The sequence below is a fragment of the Phaethon lepturus genome, unplaced genomic scaffold (assembly GCF_000687285.1).
Source record: "Phaethon lepturus isolate BGI_N335 unplaced genomic scaffold, ASM68728v1 scaffold1376, whole genome shotgun sequence".
Taxonomy (NCBI): domain Eukaryota; kingdom Metazoa; phylum Chordata; class Aves; order Phaethontiformes; family Phaethontidae; genus Phaethon; species Phaethon lepturus.
This window is the reverse complement of record NW_010548061.1, coordinates 84,680-102,959: the sequence shown is the minus strand read 5'-3', so window position 1 is coordinate 102,959 and position 18,280 is coordinate 84,680. Positions and strand designations below refer to the sequence as shown.

General features: G+C 37.6%; 1 protein-coding gene across 1 annotated transcript in view; it reads left to right on the top strand.

Annotated features, from left to right (window-relative positions):
- Positions 1-1,053: 1,053 nt before the first annotated feature.
- The window catches only part of LOC104622894 (TBC1 domain family member 5-like), a gene marked incomplete at its 3' end in the record, with an annotated part of 98,367 nt that continues 81,140 nt past the window's right edge, over positions 1,054-18,280 (top strand). Inside the window, exon 1 of the mRNA XM_010289815.1 lies at positions 1,054-1,415. Coding sequence (XP_010288117.1) covers positions 1,054-1,415 — 362 coding nt within the window. The remainder of the gene's footprint in view (positions 1,416-18,280) is intronic.

The window sequence follows — 18,280 nt, the reverse complement described above, 5'->3', positions numbered from 1 at the left end:
TGTATGTTTTAATTCTTACCTAAACCAGTGACAAGAAAATAAATACTACTTTTTATTTACCTTGCAGTTAACAACCATGTGTCATTGTGGCATCTTTTATTGAAAGGAACTTTATTTAAGTAGCATAAACTTGTTGGATGGGCTTCAATTAAATGATGATTTGTTAATGCAAATGTGTAGCGAATGACTGGTAGTACATCTGTCTCTTCATCCATAGGCCATTACTGTGCAGCATTAGCACATGATTGTAAAAAACTGGAAATCATTATATGCAGGTAGTACATATTCAATCAATTCTGACCTTATGTCTCCGACGAAATAAAAAAAAAAAAAAGGCATGCAATGTAAATGATATTTAATCTGAACAAAAAAAAGGGGGAGAGAGAATCTTTGAATATCTGCGATTCAAGCTGTTAGATGATGTGAGGTGACTGCTGTTTGGGATTGATTGTTATTGGTAGCCCCAGTGGGGAACAGCCAGCACATTAATCCTCTCTTATTCCTCCCTCATGCTCCTCCAATCCAAATAGTATTTTTGTTTATATTAGGAAATAAATACTGTTCTGTTTATTTTTAAATTCCCTTTTTTTTACACCTCTCTTCTGGAGGTTGAAAGGAAAAAGCTCTGTATTGATGACCAGTGTTAGCCAGTTAAGCAGGCAGTGACAATTAATACAACAAAAAATCGTACAATTAGCTTCAGCTCCATAAGTGTCTAATGAGCCATTTGTCAGTCTTTTGGTGAAATAAACTACTCTATCTTAATTCTCCACTCTTGCAGCAAATAAATAGAAGTTATGAAACACCCGGGCACCAATAAAATATAATTTATTTTGCAGGGCATGGCAGAACTCCTTACATATCTAAAATGAGCATGTTATTTACAAACGACTTGTGATACTAATAAAAAAAAGGATTTCAATATTAACTGCTTTCGTTCTGGAGTAGATACGTTTTCTTCCTGATTTGTTTAATCATTTAAATGTATAATTACTCCTAAAGGCATGTGAGTTAAAATGACTTCTCCTGACATGATTAACTGATAAAGCCAAAATGAACCTCAGAGAGGACCCTAAAATGCCAGGGATCAGCAGTCTGCAGCCGAAACCACCACCAATGTTGGGAAGGACAACGTACACCTTTCCAGTTGGGAACACATCCTGTGTTACTCTTCCCTCCCTGACCCTTCTGGCATTGTCAGTGGTACAACCACCTTTTCACAAAAAACACCACAGTGGCAATTGCTGTCCGGGTGCCACATTTGGTGTTGACAGAGGTGGAGCCAACACAGTTGGGCTGACAAAAGCTCCCCATCCAGGCACAGGAGACCCATTGGTGGTAGCCCTCGGAGCTCCTAGTGCCCTGCCTTTGCCAGACCTCGCCAGAGGAGGGCAGGGGAAGCAGTGGGACCTCTGGTCTGAGGGGCCAAAGGGAGTCTGTCTGCAGAACCTCTTACTGTGCAGAGCAGGGCTATTCTGCTTACCTTCCCCATTCAAGTACCCTCTTTATAATGGAAACTAGTGAAAATACTTCAGGCCACTTGGGTTCTTCCCCACTGGTGACTTAAACAAAAGTTTGAATGTGGCTCTGGTTCAGTTTTGTGATGTCATTCTGGCCAGCTGTCTTCACAGGCTGGTTTTAAAACTGCCAGTAGATTGGTATTTTAAAAAAAAAAAAAAAAAAAAAAAAAGAAGAGGACAGGACAGAGCGTGGTGTGTGGACAGAGCTGCGTTACTAGATGTCAAGAGAGGAACAGAATATTCCAAATGGCAGAAGCCACAGAGGAGACAACTCTTGCTAATGGTGGAGGAATGTGATAGCTGCTGGTTGGTGGATATATGAGGAGAGAGTGAGGAAGGGGTATCAGTGTGAATGGAGAAGGGGCTACCTTCACTGAACTAGGCTTGAAGAAAGCCTGATTTTTTTTTGGCAAATTGAAATATATGCTTAGATGAGTGCCCAGCCAGTTCCATTGCTTCCAGTTGGAGAGGTGTTGCATAGGGGAAAGCAGCTACGTTTGAGCATCCAGAAAACTGATTTGGGAAACCCATGCAGCAGGTTTCAAAGCTGGATGTAGTGTTTAGTTAGTGGTAATTTAAAGATGGTAGTTCTTTATGCTCGGCCACTTTTACAAAGGTAACATGCCAGGTTCAGACAAACGTTAAATAAAAAGAGAGATGACTAAAGAAAACTAATCCCAGAAAATAGTGGACAGCTTCAATTCACATAGACACTAAATTGTAATAGACAGCCCTCTATATAAAGCTGGCACAAACCATTCAAGAATTTGCTCTAAGTGGGAAGCCAGCAGTTCTGTGGGATCAGATGAAATAATTGCAGAGGTTATTGTACAAGAGGAGTGGGAGAAAGGTGTCCTTGGGGAAAAGAAAATGTTTAAGTTGTAGACTATAGAGGTTTAATAGATCTTGTGTATCCCCACCCAATTTTGAGATAATGTAAGAAGTTTATTCTGATCATACTTGCAGATGAAAAGGTGAAACCCTAACTTGTTGTATTTTGCTCATTTTAATCATACTTGAAGCCCTTTGGGGCAGTTACTTCTAGTTTCCTGGTGGAAAAACTCACATTCTGAAAAAAAATTACTTCAATTCTAGTGTTTATGTTAGTGGTTTTTATAAATGGTCAATGTCCTAAAGTCATTGTCTATCAGACAGGTCCATCAGTCTATGGTCTAATGTGTTTGCTTAGCAACCAGGTTTTAGGAAGACTGCTCTATGTGTTTGCACACACAGAAAGTAGATTCAAGTTCTTTTTTCCTTTACTTTTCAGTTGTCTTTTGGATCTAATGTTTTCAGAGCATGGACCTTCAATCTTGAAAGAATATAGTATATCCTCCTAAGCAACACAGATACATTAAGAATAATGTACTTAACTGTACTGAGGTTTGCCTTAAAATTATTCTGTTACAAAACTTTATCCTTTGCTTAATTCCTTCAGTGTGTAGTTTAGTGTTGTAACATTTGCAAATGCCAACTGGAAGGATTTTTCATGATGCCTGCTATCCATGTTGTAATATTTGCCATAGCAAATAATGTAATTGAAGTCAAATTCAACTTCTGTTACAAACAACTGTTTTCACTGATCCTTCAAGTCATCTTCCTTTGGACTCTCTTTTGTTCATAACCCAAACTTTAAAGGAAAGTCGAAACTAGCATTAGATGAATAGCAGACAACTGTAGTCATATTTACAGACTCAAATAGATCATGAAATATATTTATATTCTAAAAGTATTTTATTTTGTATTTATGTAAAACTCAGATTCTACCAACTTCCAGTCCTCGAATAGACTCAAATAAGGACTGGCCACATTACTTTTCTGAGGACTTAGAATTTACAGCTTAGTGGCATTTAAAAAACTAAGTCTGGAGAATTCTGAGAATTTTTTACGGAGGCTTAAAACCTCAGAAATAGTTTTCCCTCTAAAGACGGTTTTGTGTTACGTATTGTCACTAGGTGGCAGTAGTGACGTCTGGCCAGCCAGCCAGCTGAGGCATACCTGGTAAAATACACGTTAATAGAGCAGAAGAAAAGGGATTGTGTTTTTTACTTCCCAGAAAGTTCGATAACAGGATGAAAGCGAGTTGCAACATCTAGGAGGCACCAAACTGATGAGCTGTGTGAAAGGCAAATGCTATCAGGTTACCTGTGTTTCTGGAAGAGGTAGGACAGTGCTGATGCCATTGTACAGGCAGTAGTCGGACCTCATCTGAAATGCCATATATATTTCCATTTAACTGTATTCAGGAAAGATTAATCCAAACTGCTGACGTATAGCTACTAGCATCTAGCTTCCCCATTCTTCTGATCATCATCATTTTTCAAGAGGAGCTTAAGAGAGTTTAACTTATATAAAGTCAAACAGAAGGTGAGAGGATATGATTAGTGTCTAGAAATGTGTCAGGGAATAAATATTGGGCAAGAAATTGAGTGAGTTAAAGTTGAACAATGTTGCCAAAAGCAAAATTATGCGAAATGGTGTCAAATTTATATATTGAATACCAGAAGGTTGTAAGGGACCTCTAATTCCTGCTACCTGTTCTAGGAGTGAGGTTCTGGAGCTGTGTGATTACAAGAGTAAGAAGAACAAGAAACATCAGTATAAGATGAAACTTAACAAAAAGCAAACGTGCAATACATTAACTCACAATGACAGGGAAGTGGACTAAATGGAGCTCTCTTTGAGTCCTAAAAGAATTCTCTGTGGATCTTTTAATCTGTCTCCTGACCATGGGTTGTCCAGTGTTAATCCAGATGCAGCATTTTCACCTCACACTCTTATCACAGGATCTTAATGTTTATACCTGTAAATGGTAGCATTTGCTTAATGGTGAGTCATTCTTAAAAGCAAGAAACAGTCTTCACTGGTTACTCATAAAATTTTCTCTTAGTCGTAAAGGTGTTATTGCTGGATTTTTCCCCAGGAAAATTCCTTCAGCTGCATATGATTTCTTTGGGGAAAACTGCATTTTTTCCACTCTAGATGATATGATTGTATTTATTATTTACACTTAATTCAGAAATAGGCATTGTGTGAAGTGCTTATTTTCAAGACTCCCCACAGTATTTGGGAGCTTTTTGTGTTTTCCTTTCCATAAGCAGTAAATTTATAACGGGGTTACAAGATCACACTGAATCTGTGCTAAGGCATCTGCTAAAACTTTCTAGCAGAGCCTAATAAAGCCCTGCCCCATTTGTGACATACCAAATCACATTCTCCTTGCCTGGTCTGACAACCACAGCTCTTAAACAGCTGCTGGGGTAATTTGCATAAAGGAGATTGTAAATGTCTCATCAGAACGCATGCAGTGCAATCCACCCCAAAACCACTGCCTGAACACCAGGAAAAGAAGATTGTAGTCATAAAAATTGTGGCTCTCATGATTTTAGATTATAGTCTCCACAGTCTTACAGCTTTTGCAGATACCAAGCTTTTGTTAAAAAAAAAAAAAAAAAAAAAAGGAAAGTTTCATTTACCGATACAGAACAATACAAACAGATGCAGTTGTTGCTCTCTTGACGCAGTCTAGCAGAAAATTTACTTCAGCAGCTAAGGTACATGCTGACCCCTCCTCAGTTCTTCACCCCAATGATAAGTGAATTGATCCACCTGAAACCATTTAGAATAGCACTAGTAAAACCAAATTATTTTTATGGTAGTGAAAGGAAGACAAAGAAAATGCAAAATAAAGTTAATGCAATACAGAGGATTCAATAAAGAATGAAAAATGCAGAAGTTAATACAATATGTTAATTGTCTGCATGCATCTGCTATGTTTTATGATGCATATTTTAATAGAAATTAGTATTTAAATTATGCATATTTTGGAAAAAATCAGAACTAAAGGATATGTACATGCAGAACTAGAGATTTTACAATGTGACAAGAAATAGGCTTTTTCATTGCCTGAGTTTTAACTGTGTAACTTTAAATTTCCACTTTGAAATGTCATTCTTCTTGGCCTTGAATGAACTATAATGGAGCAGTTTGGCATGGTAATGAAACTCAGTGTTATAACTATACAACAGAAAAGTCTTCAAGCTCCACAAAGTTGGTGTCCTCATCTGTTAAAGCCACTACTAGTTCATTGATCCTGTACTCTGCCCAATTTGTAGTGCATATTAAGGCTTGTTTGCTTGGTACCTCTTTGAGTTAAAACACCTCCTTTGGCCTCAGTTCCTGGAAACATATGTCATGCTTGCAGCTACACCAGTCTCAGTTGAATCATCATCAATGAGTACAAAATTGCTAATAGTAGTAGAACATATTGTTGTCATCCTCCTTTCACTCCAGTTTTTAATCATCCAGGGTGCATAAGTTTATTTGCACCCAAGTCAGCTATATCCTTGCCATTAAGGGTTTACTTACTATCTTGGTAAATCGGAGTTTCTCATAATTAATAATTTTGCATATATCTGTGCAATGGCACAACTGACAGCAATTGGTTCAATGCCTTTGAGTTTTAATACTCATTATCAACATGAAATTGAAGGGAATTTGTAGTCAAAAGGTTATACAAGGGGCATAACCTCAACTCAAAAGTTAAGTGAAGCACTTTACCTTCTGTAAACTCCAACTGCTTTAGAAAAAGCTTATCTTTAAAGGTTTCATTTGTCCCTTTGTGTAGCAAGATGTCTAATTTTAAGGCAATGATGGTAAATCAGTAGTTTCAGTGCAAGTTCTGCATCCGTAGAGCCCTTGTCTGGCTGAGACAATAAAAAGGTATTGTTAAAATAAGTTTATCGTTAGGCATTAAAAAGGTTCACCATCACTACTTCAGGAAGTTTTCTCAGACACCAGGGCAAAAATGCTTCTGTACTACAGGTATCTACGTCTTTTGGCTAGTATTGCTGACCAAACACCAGAAATACGTACCTGAAGGTATATGCTTCATTTACTCATACCGGTAATTAAGCAGTGCATAGTGATGCGGTTGACTAATGACATAACAAGACAAAGTGTGTAAGTAGTAATAAAATCTTTCATTAAAGTAAACATTATGGTTGAAAAAGTACCCAAGCCTTCATGCACACAAGCTTTTCTTCAACTCTGAAGTAGACCTACCAAACTGAAAACCTAAGTTTTAGTTAAGGTTATTGCTCTGAGTTTAATTAGTAAGTATCAGCCAGTGAATCTGAAAAGTATTTGATACCTGTGGAGTAGAGGTTTGTTAGTAGACGACTCAAGTGGTAAAGTATTTTAATTTTACTAGGGATAGGAGAGAAGTAATTTACAGATTTTTAAAGATAATGTTGAGAGAAAGTACAGTGTACCATAAAACATGTATCTCTTAGTTGTTTTTTTAAAATTTATTTTAATTTCCAGACTTCTTAATGTCTCTAAAATAAAGATACATTTGACCAATCAGCCTTCAGAAGGCCTCTTTGCCACTAGAGGAATTATGTCGTATATTATGCAGCGTCCTTGCCTCAGATATGCAGCTTCTTATTTTCTTGATGTATGTATGTAAAATTTGGTTACAAATTTCTATAAAACTTGTATTTTGGAAGGACACATTCAGGATCAGAAATTGTGAGCCTTTGTTGTTTTCTATAACCGACAGGTTAGCTGAGAAATGCTACTCTCATTCACCTTAGGCAGTGCTGAGAAAAGATGTCCTTTATATGTATGAATCTCAGCCACTGGGTTTGACATGCGGAAAAAAAAAATCGTTTTGTACATTGAGGTATTCATTAAAAGATTATTCATAATTGTTTTATCAAAATATTGAAAAACTGCTTTTTAGTTTAAGGATTTCTGTGATAAAGATCTTGATATATAGTACTTGATGAAAGTTGTTATGCTTGTCTTCCATAAAGAGAGGAAAATGATATAGGACAATAACTTGCATATGGCTGTGTCTCCTGATTCCTAAATTGGTGCCACCTCCTGTGGTTTACATTTGCTTTCCAAAGATGGAGGTGCTTTCACTTACTTCTTTTATTCTCCATACTATAGTTCTTACTGTCCTCACTAAGTGCTTTCTTAAAGTTGATGCTGCATTAAACAAGTCATATTTGTTACTAATGTTTGAACAGAATCAAAAAGAACTCCCAAGAACCCACAAATTCTCTCAAAGGCAAGGTGAAGTCTGAGATGATGTGCAGAAGGTTGAATATGAAATTTGAATGCGATCGCTCCAATCATTTTTGTCGTACAAGTTGTTTACCTCAGACTTGGAGCTTCTAACAGAAATAGAAATAGATAACTCTGCAAGGATAGCCCACATCTGGAAAATTATTTTCAAATTCTCTCATCCAAATCAGAGTTGTTGCTGAGTCAGCTTGGTTTGACTATCAAAAGCTTGCTAAACACGCTATGAACGGATCCTTTGGAGACCATGTAAGTTCTGTATGAAAGTAAAATCCATAAATGATTGGTATTCTGAACAGTGACCTTTTAAAAGTAGGTATGGAATCACTTATCTAAGATTGTGGAATAACACCCAAGGCAGTAAGTTTATAATAATTGTTGGCAAGTGTTTTCACAGTGTGGTTCAACTGACAGAGATAGATGCCACCTCCTCAAAGTATGCGTTCTACCTGTCACAGCCAACTAAATACTCAATAGCGTAATTTCCTTCAAATAAAAACCACCTACATCCCAAGCAACCATGAGCAAGAATTCAGCTGAGATGTGCCTAGAGGAACTGCTGAGGTTATCACGAATCAGTGCGATCTGTTTTAGAGTCCTACTCTGTTCCCACAAACTGAAGGGAATATTTCAGTCCATCTGGCGGGTGGTTTCCAGTGCTAGGGGCAGTGCTGCCTGGGATGATCTGTTGGTTTAATAGACAAATGTATTTGGCTCCACTAGACCAGATGCAGCACCAGGCACGTTTCTGGCTTCTTACCCTTCAGGTACATTGTGGCATCATTATGCAGCAGCACGGAAGAGTATGGTCAGATAAATTTGTCTTTAGACATGGCTAGCCTGCAGCCCTTCCTTTGCATATCTCCCCTAAGGGATCATTTATCCTGTATCTGATCACATCCCTCTCCATATCTCCATTTCTCTAAAAGCTAGGGAGCAGCCTGCAGAAGAGCCTACCTGCATTCATGGAAATGCCTCTGATGAAACAGGCGTTCACTTCTGCCCCATCAGGCTGACACTTTCCCCATCTGTGTTTGCCAGTCGTAGGAAATGCCAGAGGATTAGGATGTCAGGTCTATTTTCAAGCTGCCTAAAAGCAATCCTGCAATGTCCCTTGTGTACCTCTCACATTAGCATTGGAAAGTGGTAGGTTCAGAAAAAGATACTGCTCTTTAGAAGTAAGTTAAAATACAGTTTTAAGGAAACAGATCAAAGTATAAAGAGGACAATAGCATTCAAATTAGTGTCATTTTGAGATATCTATTATTTCAGATGTATAATTGTGCAACAGATTTTCTGCCGGAGAGGTAGAGAAGGGTTTTTAGTGTCCCTTTTCTACCCTGAAATGTCTGAGAAGCATACAGAAAATTGAAACTTGAATTCTTTGCTGGAGGAATACTTGTGATTAGTATGAAACAAATAATAAAAAGTACTTTCTTTATTTCTGAAATGGAGCACTTGTTGGAGGGAGAACGAGCTGTAAAACCTGGCATATTTTTCATTGTGGCTAGTTTTGGTCCATATATAACAATAAGTTAATCTAAAACAGTGAATTAGCAGACAAAAATAGGGTCTAGAAGTTCCAGCCAAGTTTGCAGTGCCAAGAATAATCAGAAACCCGCATATATGTAGTAGAAGGTTCCTGAAAACACTTGATCCTGTATAAATAAGATAAAAATGGAGACAAAACAGCCCCCACTGTCTCTCTACAACATTGGCTGGAGTTGGGACACAAGAGTTGTTTAAAGCATGGCTTGCTGTAAGACTCGTACTTTTGGTGCCCATATGGCAGGTCGCAAACGTGTGGCAATGAGTGTGTGCCCAACTCTCGGGGCAACCCAAACTCACATTTCCTATCTCACATTGCCTTGCTGCACATTCCAAAATCTCTTCCTAGGACAGAGCTTCTAAGCGTAGAGATTTAGCAGACAACTACTTTGGCCAAGGGGGAGTGATTATGGTCTCATCTGATCTGTCTGTATTTCAGGCATGGGTATGATTTGACCTTGTTGTGGATAGCATAGTTTTTAACTCCTTAACTTTCATCCTTCTATTTTGTTCTAAATATTGAGTATCAGTACTAGCTGAAAATATAGCATATATTCAACTATACTACATCCAAAATTTGTGGTTGGATGATAAGTAGAAAACAGATACATCACCTTAACCATCAGACCATATAGTCTGTAGTCTCAGTATTCATTTCATTGCAATCACAATTGTGTTCTTGTTATGGCTTGCAAAGTAGAAAGCACATTTACAGCATGGCAAAGAGCAGAACACAGCCCAAGAAAACGATGGTTCTGCTCCCTCTATAGGGTTATGTCTCCAGCTGCAGGGTCTTCTCTGTATCCCAGAAGCTATGTGGTGGGCAGGGGGAAAGTCCTGCAGACCCCTTTGGAGAGAACAGTCAGTTCAGCGTTGAGCAAGACCTTACTCTGCTGCTTTCACCTCCTACCAGTACCCGCTTCAGATAAGGAGAAAGCTGAATCCATTGCACAGGCTCAGGGCTGAGCCCGGCACCCACATGGCACACAAGTTACCCCTTAGGTCATCTGTCTTGTTCTCCACAGCTCCTATGAATAAAATCCTCACCGATACTTCCAGCTAAATTTTCTGTTCCCTCTTGTCTGTCCTTCATCTCTTCCTTCTTTCCTGCATAGTATTTATTTTTCTCCTTGTTTCCCTCTTTGAATTATTTACTTTCTTTACCCTCAATCCCCTTCCACATATGAATGTCTGTGTGCACAGATGGGATTTCTAGAACAGTCAGTATATAACTTTCCACAAACACTGTTACTTAAAAACAAACTTGATCATCTCAATCAAAAGGGCATAAATGGAAAAAAGCTTTTACTGGGGGTTTTTTTCAGCCTTAGAACTAGGTCTCCATTAAAAGTTGGTATGTCTGATGAGAAGCAGATCCAGTTCTTCTCTTTTGCCAACAACTTTATTTTGCTGATATATCTCTATTAGTAGTGAAGTGTGCACATCATTCTTGTTTTCTTACATGGACATTTGTCATCAAGTTTTATGCCCGGAAGTCTTGTCAACCAAAATTCTTATCATTAAATAATAAGTTAAATTTAGTTAAAAATATTATACCTGCTCAGAGTCGTCTGTCTATTTTTATTTCTTTACAATTACTTTTATGATGTAAATGATGTGTCTGTCTTCTCACTGTGTGAAAGATCTATACAGGTGGAAGATAGTGACTGTAAAAGGAAAGCTACCATTAGGGTAGAGGTAGATGTATTGGAAAAATAGATAAAAAATAGCAATTCTTATTGTTCTTTTTAACAGTAGACAGGGAATTTCTAAAGTCCTGTGGGTTTTCTTAAAATTCTGTGCTCCTTAAAAACTTCTTACATAGCATCATTTTACTGTCTTTTCCCCAAACTTGGGTCACGGCTTCCTCCTCTCATGTCCAAAATAGGTAAGCACACTTCGATCAGTTGTAGATATGGCATCCCTGTGCAGCAAGATGCTAATTCTTCAGTGCTTCCTACTCCTTTTAATAAGGACTAACTTGTTGATTCCGAACTGTGGACAACTAGTCAAGTTTGGAGTTGTCTTTGATTGCAAACATTTCGATTTTGAGTGACATGCCGATATAAACACATTTGCGTTAGCTGATTTGCAAGAAATGTTAGGGAAGTGGTAAGACTACTGCTATGCTTGTGGGGGGAAAAAAAGGCAGCCTTCCATTATTAATGAATTTTTTTAAGCTTTTCCTTGTGTCTTAGAGATGAACTTTTAAAGATAAGCCGTTATTCCAACCACAAAATGAAAAGAAAGAACGATTAAAAGAAGCTTGTTTTTTAAGATATACTTTGTGATTTAAAAAGATGGCTCATAAAAATTGTCAGCTCATGTAGCTGTCAGTTCAGCTGACCAGCCTGACAGTAGTGCTGCCCCATGGTCCCTCTACTTGGAGATATACATTTCAAGCACGTGGTAATACGTAACTCATAGGTGTATAAAATCATAATAGAGCATTTCATCACATCTAAGTAAGGGTAGGTGCATGCTGCCTGAATGGTTAACTGTTGAAAATATTGAATAGAAGACATTTGACGCTTATTTTACTGGTCAAATCCTCCCCTGAAAGAAGTCTGCCTTGACAAGCCATTCACAAGGTACCTTTTGCAGAGAGAGCCTGGCTTGATGGGTCGTCGCGTAAGCTACTTGACATTTGTCCCCAGTCAGACCGGATGCCACATGAAAAATTTACTCAGGCGTGGGGCTCCCAGGAATAAACATTTCTCTGGTGTTGCTCACTGGGGACTCGGCAAGGTGAGCGGAACTCCAACTTGTCACGGATGCTCTGTTCTGACAAACATAAGTAGATGCTAATGGCTAAATCGTGACAGAATAAAGTCCCACAACCATATGGCTAATTGCCACAACAATATCTTCAGTGTTATTAATCAAGTTTTCATAGTGTGCCATGATAATTGGAATAATTAGAAACAGCATAGGCATTGCTTGCCTCTGCCGCACATACTGCAGACAGGGACCTGGAACAACTGCAATTGCACTTTCTGTGCAGCATTGTTTAGTGCTTTCCTTTCCAGCAAATACTGTGGTTAATTAATGAATTAGCTCTTTGCCACCAGAGTGTTTTATTGCTAGCAGGGTTTCTGCAGGGGCACATAGGTAGCTAAATGAGACCACTAAGCCCTTGTGCATCTCTGAAAAGATATGGTATTCCCATAAGGCTGCCGCTACACAACACAAAACTCCACCAGTCATCAGTACTTTGTTTCACAAAAGTAGTTCTTGTTCTTGTAACTAATAAGTAAACAGACTTTTTTAAAGTATATACAGAAAGGATAAAACAACTTCAGAGTGTGCATTTTTTTTGTTTAACAGATTAAATGAGAGCAAGACTCTGGATAACAATGATGCAATTAACTTACCAGGCAAAAGAAGTTAACTCTTATTTGCCTTACCCTGCTTGATAATGGAATTGGGCTCCAAACTTACATTTTGCCTTTGGACTGTGGTTATAAATAAAGTGATGATTCTAACAGTTATTTACACTAAGTAGCTAAGTCATCATTTTGCATGCTAGCTATTGGAACTGCCTCCCTTGATTCTTATGTTTAGGAGTATGACAGCAGAGAGGAAACACTGGTGTTTCCTCGGTGCATGCATCAACATGTAGTTGACTGGTCACTAAAACTGGCAGATTGATGATGATGACTCCCTTCACTGGATGTATGAAGGCATTTAGCGAGGCTAATAGATTGAAATGGACTGCTGCATGTATGGCCTCTGAACAGCTTCTTAATTTAGTTTTAGAGCATACAATAGATGTAATATTGAATTCAGTGATGATATAAATCTTCTCTCCTCATTTTAAAAAGAAATAAATTTCTTCTCTGGAGTGGAGAGCCACCAAGAGATTTTGGAATGTTATATACTTAAGTATAAAGGGGTCTGCAGAAATAAGCCCCCAATTCAGGTGGTAGGTAGAAATTCTGTCCATTTTAGGGTTATTGCTCTTTAATTTTTACGCTCAAGGGGAAAGCATCTCTGAAATAAGTCTCTCATACTGTGATGAAAAGAAGTACAGAAAGCCAAGATTCTCTCCCCACTGAGTGGTCGTGTGGAGGTGGTCTGGCCCCTGTGGTCAGCAGCTCCAAACAAAGAACTTCCAGCAGAGCTCCTTCCTCTACAGAGTTGCTGTAAAGTTGGGTGCTCCAGTCATTCATGGAAGATACCCAAACAAAATCCTGGATGCATAGAAGATGATACTTTAAATAAGTATCTGTCTAGTGGGTTTTTGCACCTGTTTTGGTGTCTTATTATCTCTACACATATTTCATACCAGTTCATTGGCAACAAATCTATTTATCTGTGCTGGTCTAATTTTACCTATGTTCATATTCAACATAATTAGCAGGAATTTTCCAAATACTAAAGTAAGACTTTTGTAAGGTATGTATAATAAGATTTTGTTGATGTTAATGAAGTCTTCATTACTGGTGCCTGTTGGCATGGCTGCCAAATAGTTTAATAAGTTTTTTTGTTTTCTTTGTATCAAAGTATAAGAATTTCAATTTCTTACGCTTTAAGCCCAACTGGAAGATTATCACTTTTTAAAGGCCATGTCCTTTTACTTCATATATGCTTGATGTATGTTTCTTCAGGTTTATGAGATAAAGGAGGCAATCTGATATATAATTTAATTAGCTTAAAGTTATCATTTTACTTTATAATCATTATTCCTGGATATATAGCCATCCTTAATTTTGCTATGAAAACCTAAAACTGTGTCTTCTTTGTCATCTGAATTCTCTGTAACACCAAAAAACACCTGTGGTGGAGAAATGGGATTAGAAAGGAAAAAAGACTAATGTGGACTGGTAAGCTAGTGGTACAGTCACAACAGGCACATTGCCTTGTTGGTTTGTGTTTTCCAGTAGCAGTTCCATTGCTGGACATAGGCACATAGCTTCTGAAAAACTAAAAAACAATTAAATCTCCTGAAATTTTTAATGTGCTTTATTTAGCATACCAGAAAAAAATACATTTGTTTTAACACTTCGATACAGAGTAACAGAAAGATAGTTCAATTGTAGATTTCAATTTTTTATGGAAAGAAAAGACTTTTTTTTTCAATTGTGCTAGATAAATCTCCAAGGTAGAATATAAACTTCATATTATTTTATCAGTACTTACTTGTTTACTTTAGAGTTATTAACAAAATTATCTCTCTTATTTTAAAATGTCTTTTTGATTAAGTCTTGTCCAAGTGGATTCTACAGAGAAATGTAGTAATGCTATAGAAGCTTTAACAATATGGGACAGTAAAATGCTATAAAATTCCTCTTTTAAAGAGAGATTTTAAAGAGAGATTTTAAAGAGAGATTGTACAAAAGGGTTTTTGCATCTTTCAAACCTACTGCATGCATCTTGACTCAATGGATAAAGCTATTAGCAAATTTATTTTATCATCTTAAGAACTGTGCTTTAATTGCAACACTGAGAGTTGTTTTTCTAATATAATTCCTCCACTTTAAAACCAAATTTAATCATTGCTGTTTAAAGATGGAAAAGTTGGGGGATGGAATTCCTAATTGCTAATAGCTGATATCAGTAGGAACTTCACTAATTTAGAAGTGCCTCTTTTGTTTCAATAGGTTTATTGCAGCAAACAGTGTTTAAAATCATTCACCTGTAATTATTTTTGTTAAAAAAAGAAAATGTTTTGCTACTCTGCAGTGATTTTCAAAACAAAATGCACATGCATCATCAGCATTTAGGACTGTGGGTTTGAATTGCATAGAGGCAAAGAGCAGGAAGAATTCAGTCGGCACACCTTCAATGTCTTATATTTTTCTCTTATGAGTGCAGGTATTGGCCATTAAATCAGGGTTTTAGATACATATCGGAGATTAAGTCCCATATTCCTTATGCTTAAGAGGTGTTTATTGTTGACTTCAAAAGTTTTTTTTCCAGTAGAATGTAGCAGCCCCCTCTGGTCCTGCTAGTTTACCACCGTAAGTAACTTTATCACACTGAACCTTGCTTTTAATATCTGGGTATTGCATGAATTGTTTAAATCTAGCTGTTTGCGGAGACACAGAAGTATTCCTCAGTCTTTTTCCATGGAAGAAAAGCACAATTTAGCCCAGATAATTTCTAAACAAGTCATGGTGTAACAGCTGGACCCTTCATGTTATTAATTCTGTATTTTGGCCAACATTTAAAAAATGAGTGCCTCAACTTTGATCTGGGATATTTGTTGTCAACTTGAAGCACCTTTTTAAAAAATCTTGGCAAATGTCTAGGACCTTTGTCCTTTAAAAAATTCAGTAATGGCTGAAACTATGTTAGTTATTTTATTACAACCATTCTTTCTGTAGGTAGCTGTACAACAGTTCTATCCACCCTTCACAGTAATGAATCGTCAGTAAATTGTTAAAGTCCAGCAGTTGGATGTCTTTAGTATTTAACTGCAAACACAGGCTATCAATGTCAATACAGTGCTTGTAATAGCTGTTAATTACTAAGCCTTCATAAAGTGTTGTGTATGTGAATTACTAAGATTGAAGTATTTTAACTTTTAATGTTTTTGGAGGAATGGGCACTGTACTTTTCTCCCACTGCAAAGTTTGTTTAAATTAAATGCTACATTCAGTGCAAATCTCTGATCATTTGCATCCACAATATAAATATCCATCTAAAGGTACAGTTACTCCCATCTTTCGTGCTGAAAAAAATGGGAAACTTGTTTCTGTTTTCTCTTCTAAACACTTTTAAGTTCCTGGCTCTGTTTCTGAAGCTTTTAATGTTATGGAAAAGCCAATGCAAATCCATTTTCAAATCAGTTGAACAGACTAATGAGAGAGGTTGGTTTTTTTACTCTTTTCTATTCCACAAGCTTACAGTCTTGTAGTATCTAAAAATCAAAATAGCCTCTGAAAATGTTAGAGGAATGAGGTGGCAAGGGGAAGTGCCTGTAATCTAACCAAACCAGTATAGCAAGCTAAAATTGATGGACATCAGAACTGATAATGAAAACAGTCATTGTGTCTTACAATGTGTTAGTCTATAGTTACTGTTACAAATAAATTTAGATTCTTTTCCAGAAATGGACTATTGCAAATTTGATGGGGTAACCATTGGCAAAGCCTGCAGATAAAACTACTACTTTAAGAAGTATTTGAATATGCAGAGGAAACTAGAATTCTGTCAGAGAGGAAGTCAAAAGAAAGTTCATCCTTTAGGTAAGGAAAAGGTGAACCAATTACATACAGGTTAAGAGCTTGTTTCAGCCAGTCATACTATTGGAGTTTTGCATTAAGGTCAATCAAATAAATTGCAAATTCAGAGCAGTAACTGAAGATTAAACAGGTTTACAAGTTTAATTAGTCTGAATTCCTGCCTTTATAGGACTTTATCAAATAATCTCTGAATCAGATCCAATCTTACATGATATCTATCCAGAATTTTGTAATAACACCTGATCAGAATTTAAAGAACCCAGTATGGAAAACCACCACATCTTTAGGCCAGTTTTTTCGGTGGTCTACTTGTCACTGCAGTGTTTTTATTTTTGTTTGTGAGGTTATTGTGGCTTGTGGGAGAGAAGGGGAGAGCTGCTTGTGGTGTATCTTTTGGTCTGTATTTTATGTGGCTTTTTGCTGCTATGACTTTGTGTATCATTTGTCTCCCCCCTGGTGAAGCCTGCTGATGATTTTCTTGTCCTTCATGTTCCTGGAAATAGTTTCCAGGATTAACTGCTCCATCATCTTCCCAGGGATCAAGGAGAAGCTGACTGGCTTGTAGTTCACTGGGTCCTCCTTAACCTTCTTGAAGATAGCAGTGACGTTTGCTTTCCTCCAATCTTTGGACATTCTCCCAGTTGCCATGATCAATCAAACATTATCGAGTGGCCTCCCAATGACATCCATCAGCTCCCTCAGTACTTGTAGGTTCATCCTGTCCAGGGCCCATGGACTTAATTATGTCCAGCTTGCTGAAGTATTCCCTGACGTGATCCTCTTCCACCAAGGGTACATCATCCTTGCTTCAGCCTTTCCCCCATCTCTGGGACCTGGGTTTCCTGAAAGCCAGTCTTGCTGGCAAAGACTGAGGCCAAGAAGGCATTCAGTACTTCAGCATTTTCCATGTCCTGTGTAACCAGGTGCCCCAGTTACAGAGCAGAGTAGAAATGTTGAATAGAATTTTAAAAGTAGGGATAGGTTTTGGTGAGTATGTTTACCAGTAATCCTCATTGTGAAAGTTGTTTAGAAGGAAGTTCCTTATCATTGGGGTGTATACTACAGCAGGGTGAAGTGTCAGGAGAAATGTACACTTTGCAATGGCTGCATGAAGGGGCAAAACACATCACTCTTGCCAGTATTGGTGGATTCCCATAAACTCACATGAAACAACTTCCAAAACAAATTCAGAAGAACATCAAAGTACAGCTATCTCCACTTAAAACAGTACGACAGGCTATTGGGGACCAAAACCATAGCAAGAACACAAAGGAAAATTATTTTCTGTCTTGCAGGGGCACCACCATTTCTGGTGAACATGTCCAAGACACCCAGCAATAGTTGGTGGTACCACCCAAGAAGTTGGCTGTAGGTGAGGAGCAGCAGTAATTGACAGTGGCAGCCATAGAAAGTCTGAAGCGAAGGGCAGCACTGATGCCAAAACAGGTGTCTAAAGTTACGAACTGGAACAGAAACCTGCCCAACACAGGCTAACAGGTTCAATAGTTTTCTTGTAGTACATTGCTAAAAATATTGAACATTACTGCTATGAAGATGCAACGGCACCTTTTTCATTAAGCACATTCCTGCAAATGAATATATTACAATTGGGCTGGCTTAAGACAGTGGTAAGTGCTTTTGCCAAGATGGGTAAATTACAGTAGGGAGGGGAAGGTAATTATTAGGAACTCATTTTTTAGAAAGAAAAACCTTCTTTGATAAGGAAATGTGTAGTGACTTCCAAAAACGGAAAGAATTTTTCTTAAATGCAAGACTGAGTAATCTTTACCAGTAATCTTAAAGAGTCCAAATGGGAAAGGAAATAATCCAAATAACAATTAGATGCTCCTGTCACCATTTATTTGTATTTATTTTGAAGAGATATGCTAGTCTGTGTTTGATAAGGTAATTACTATAAAAATTTTCAGG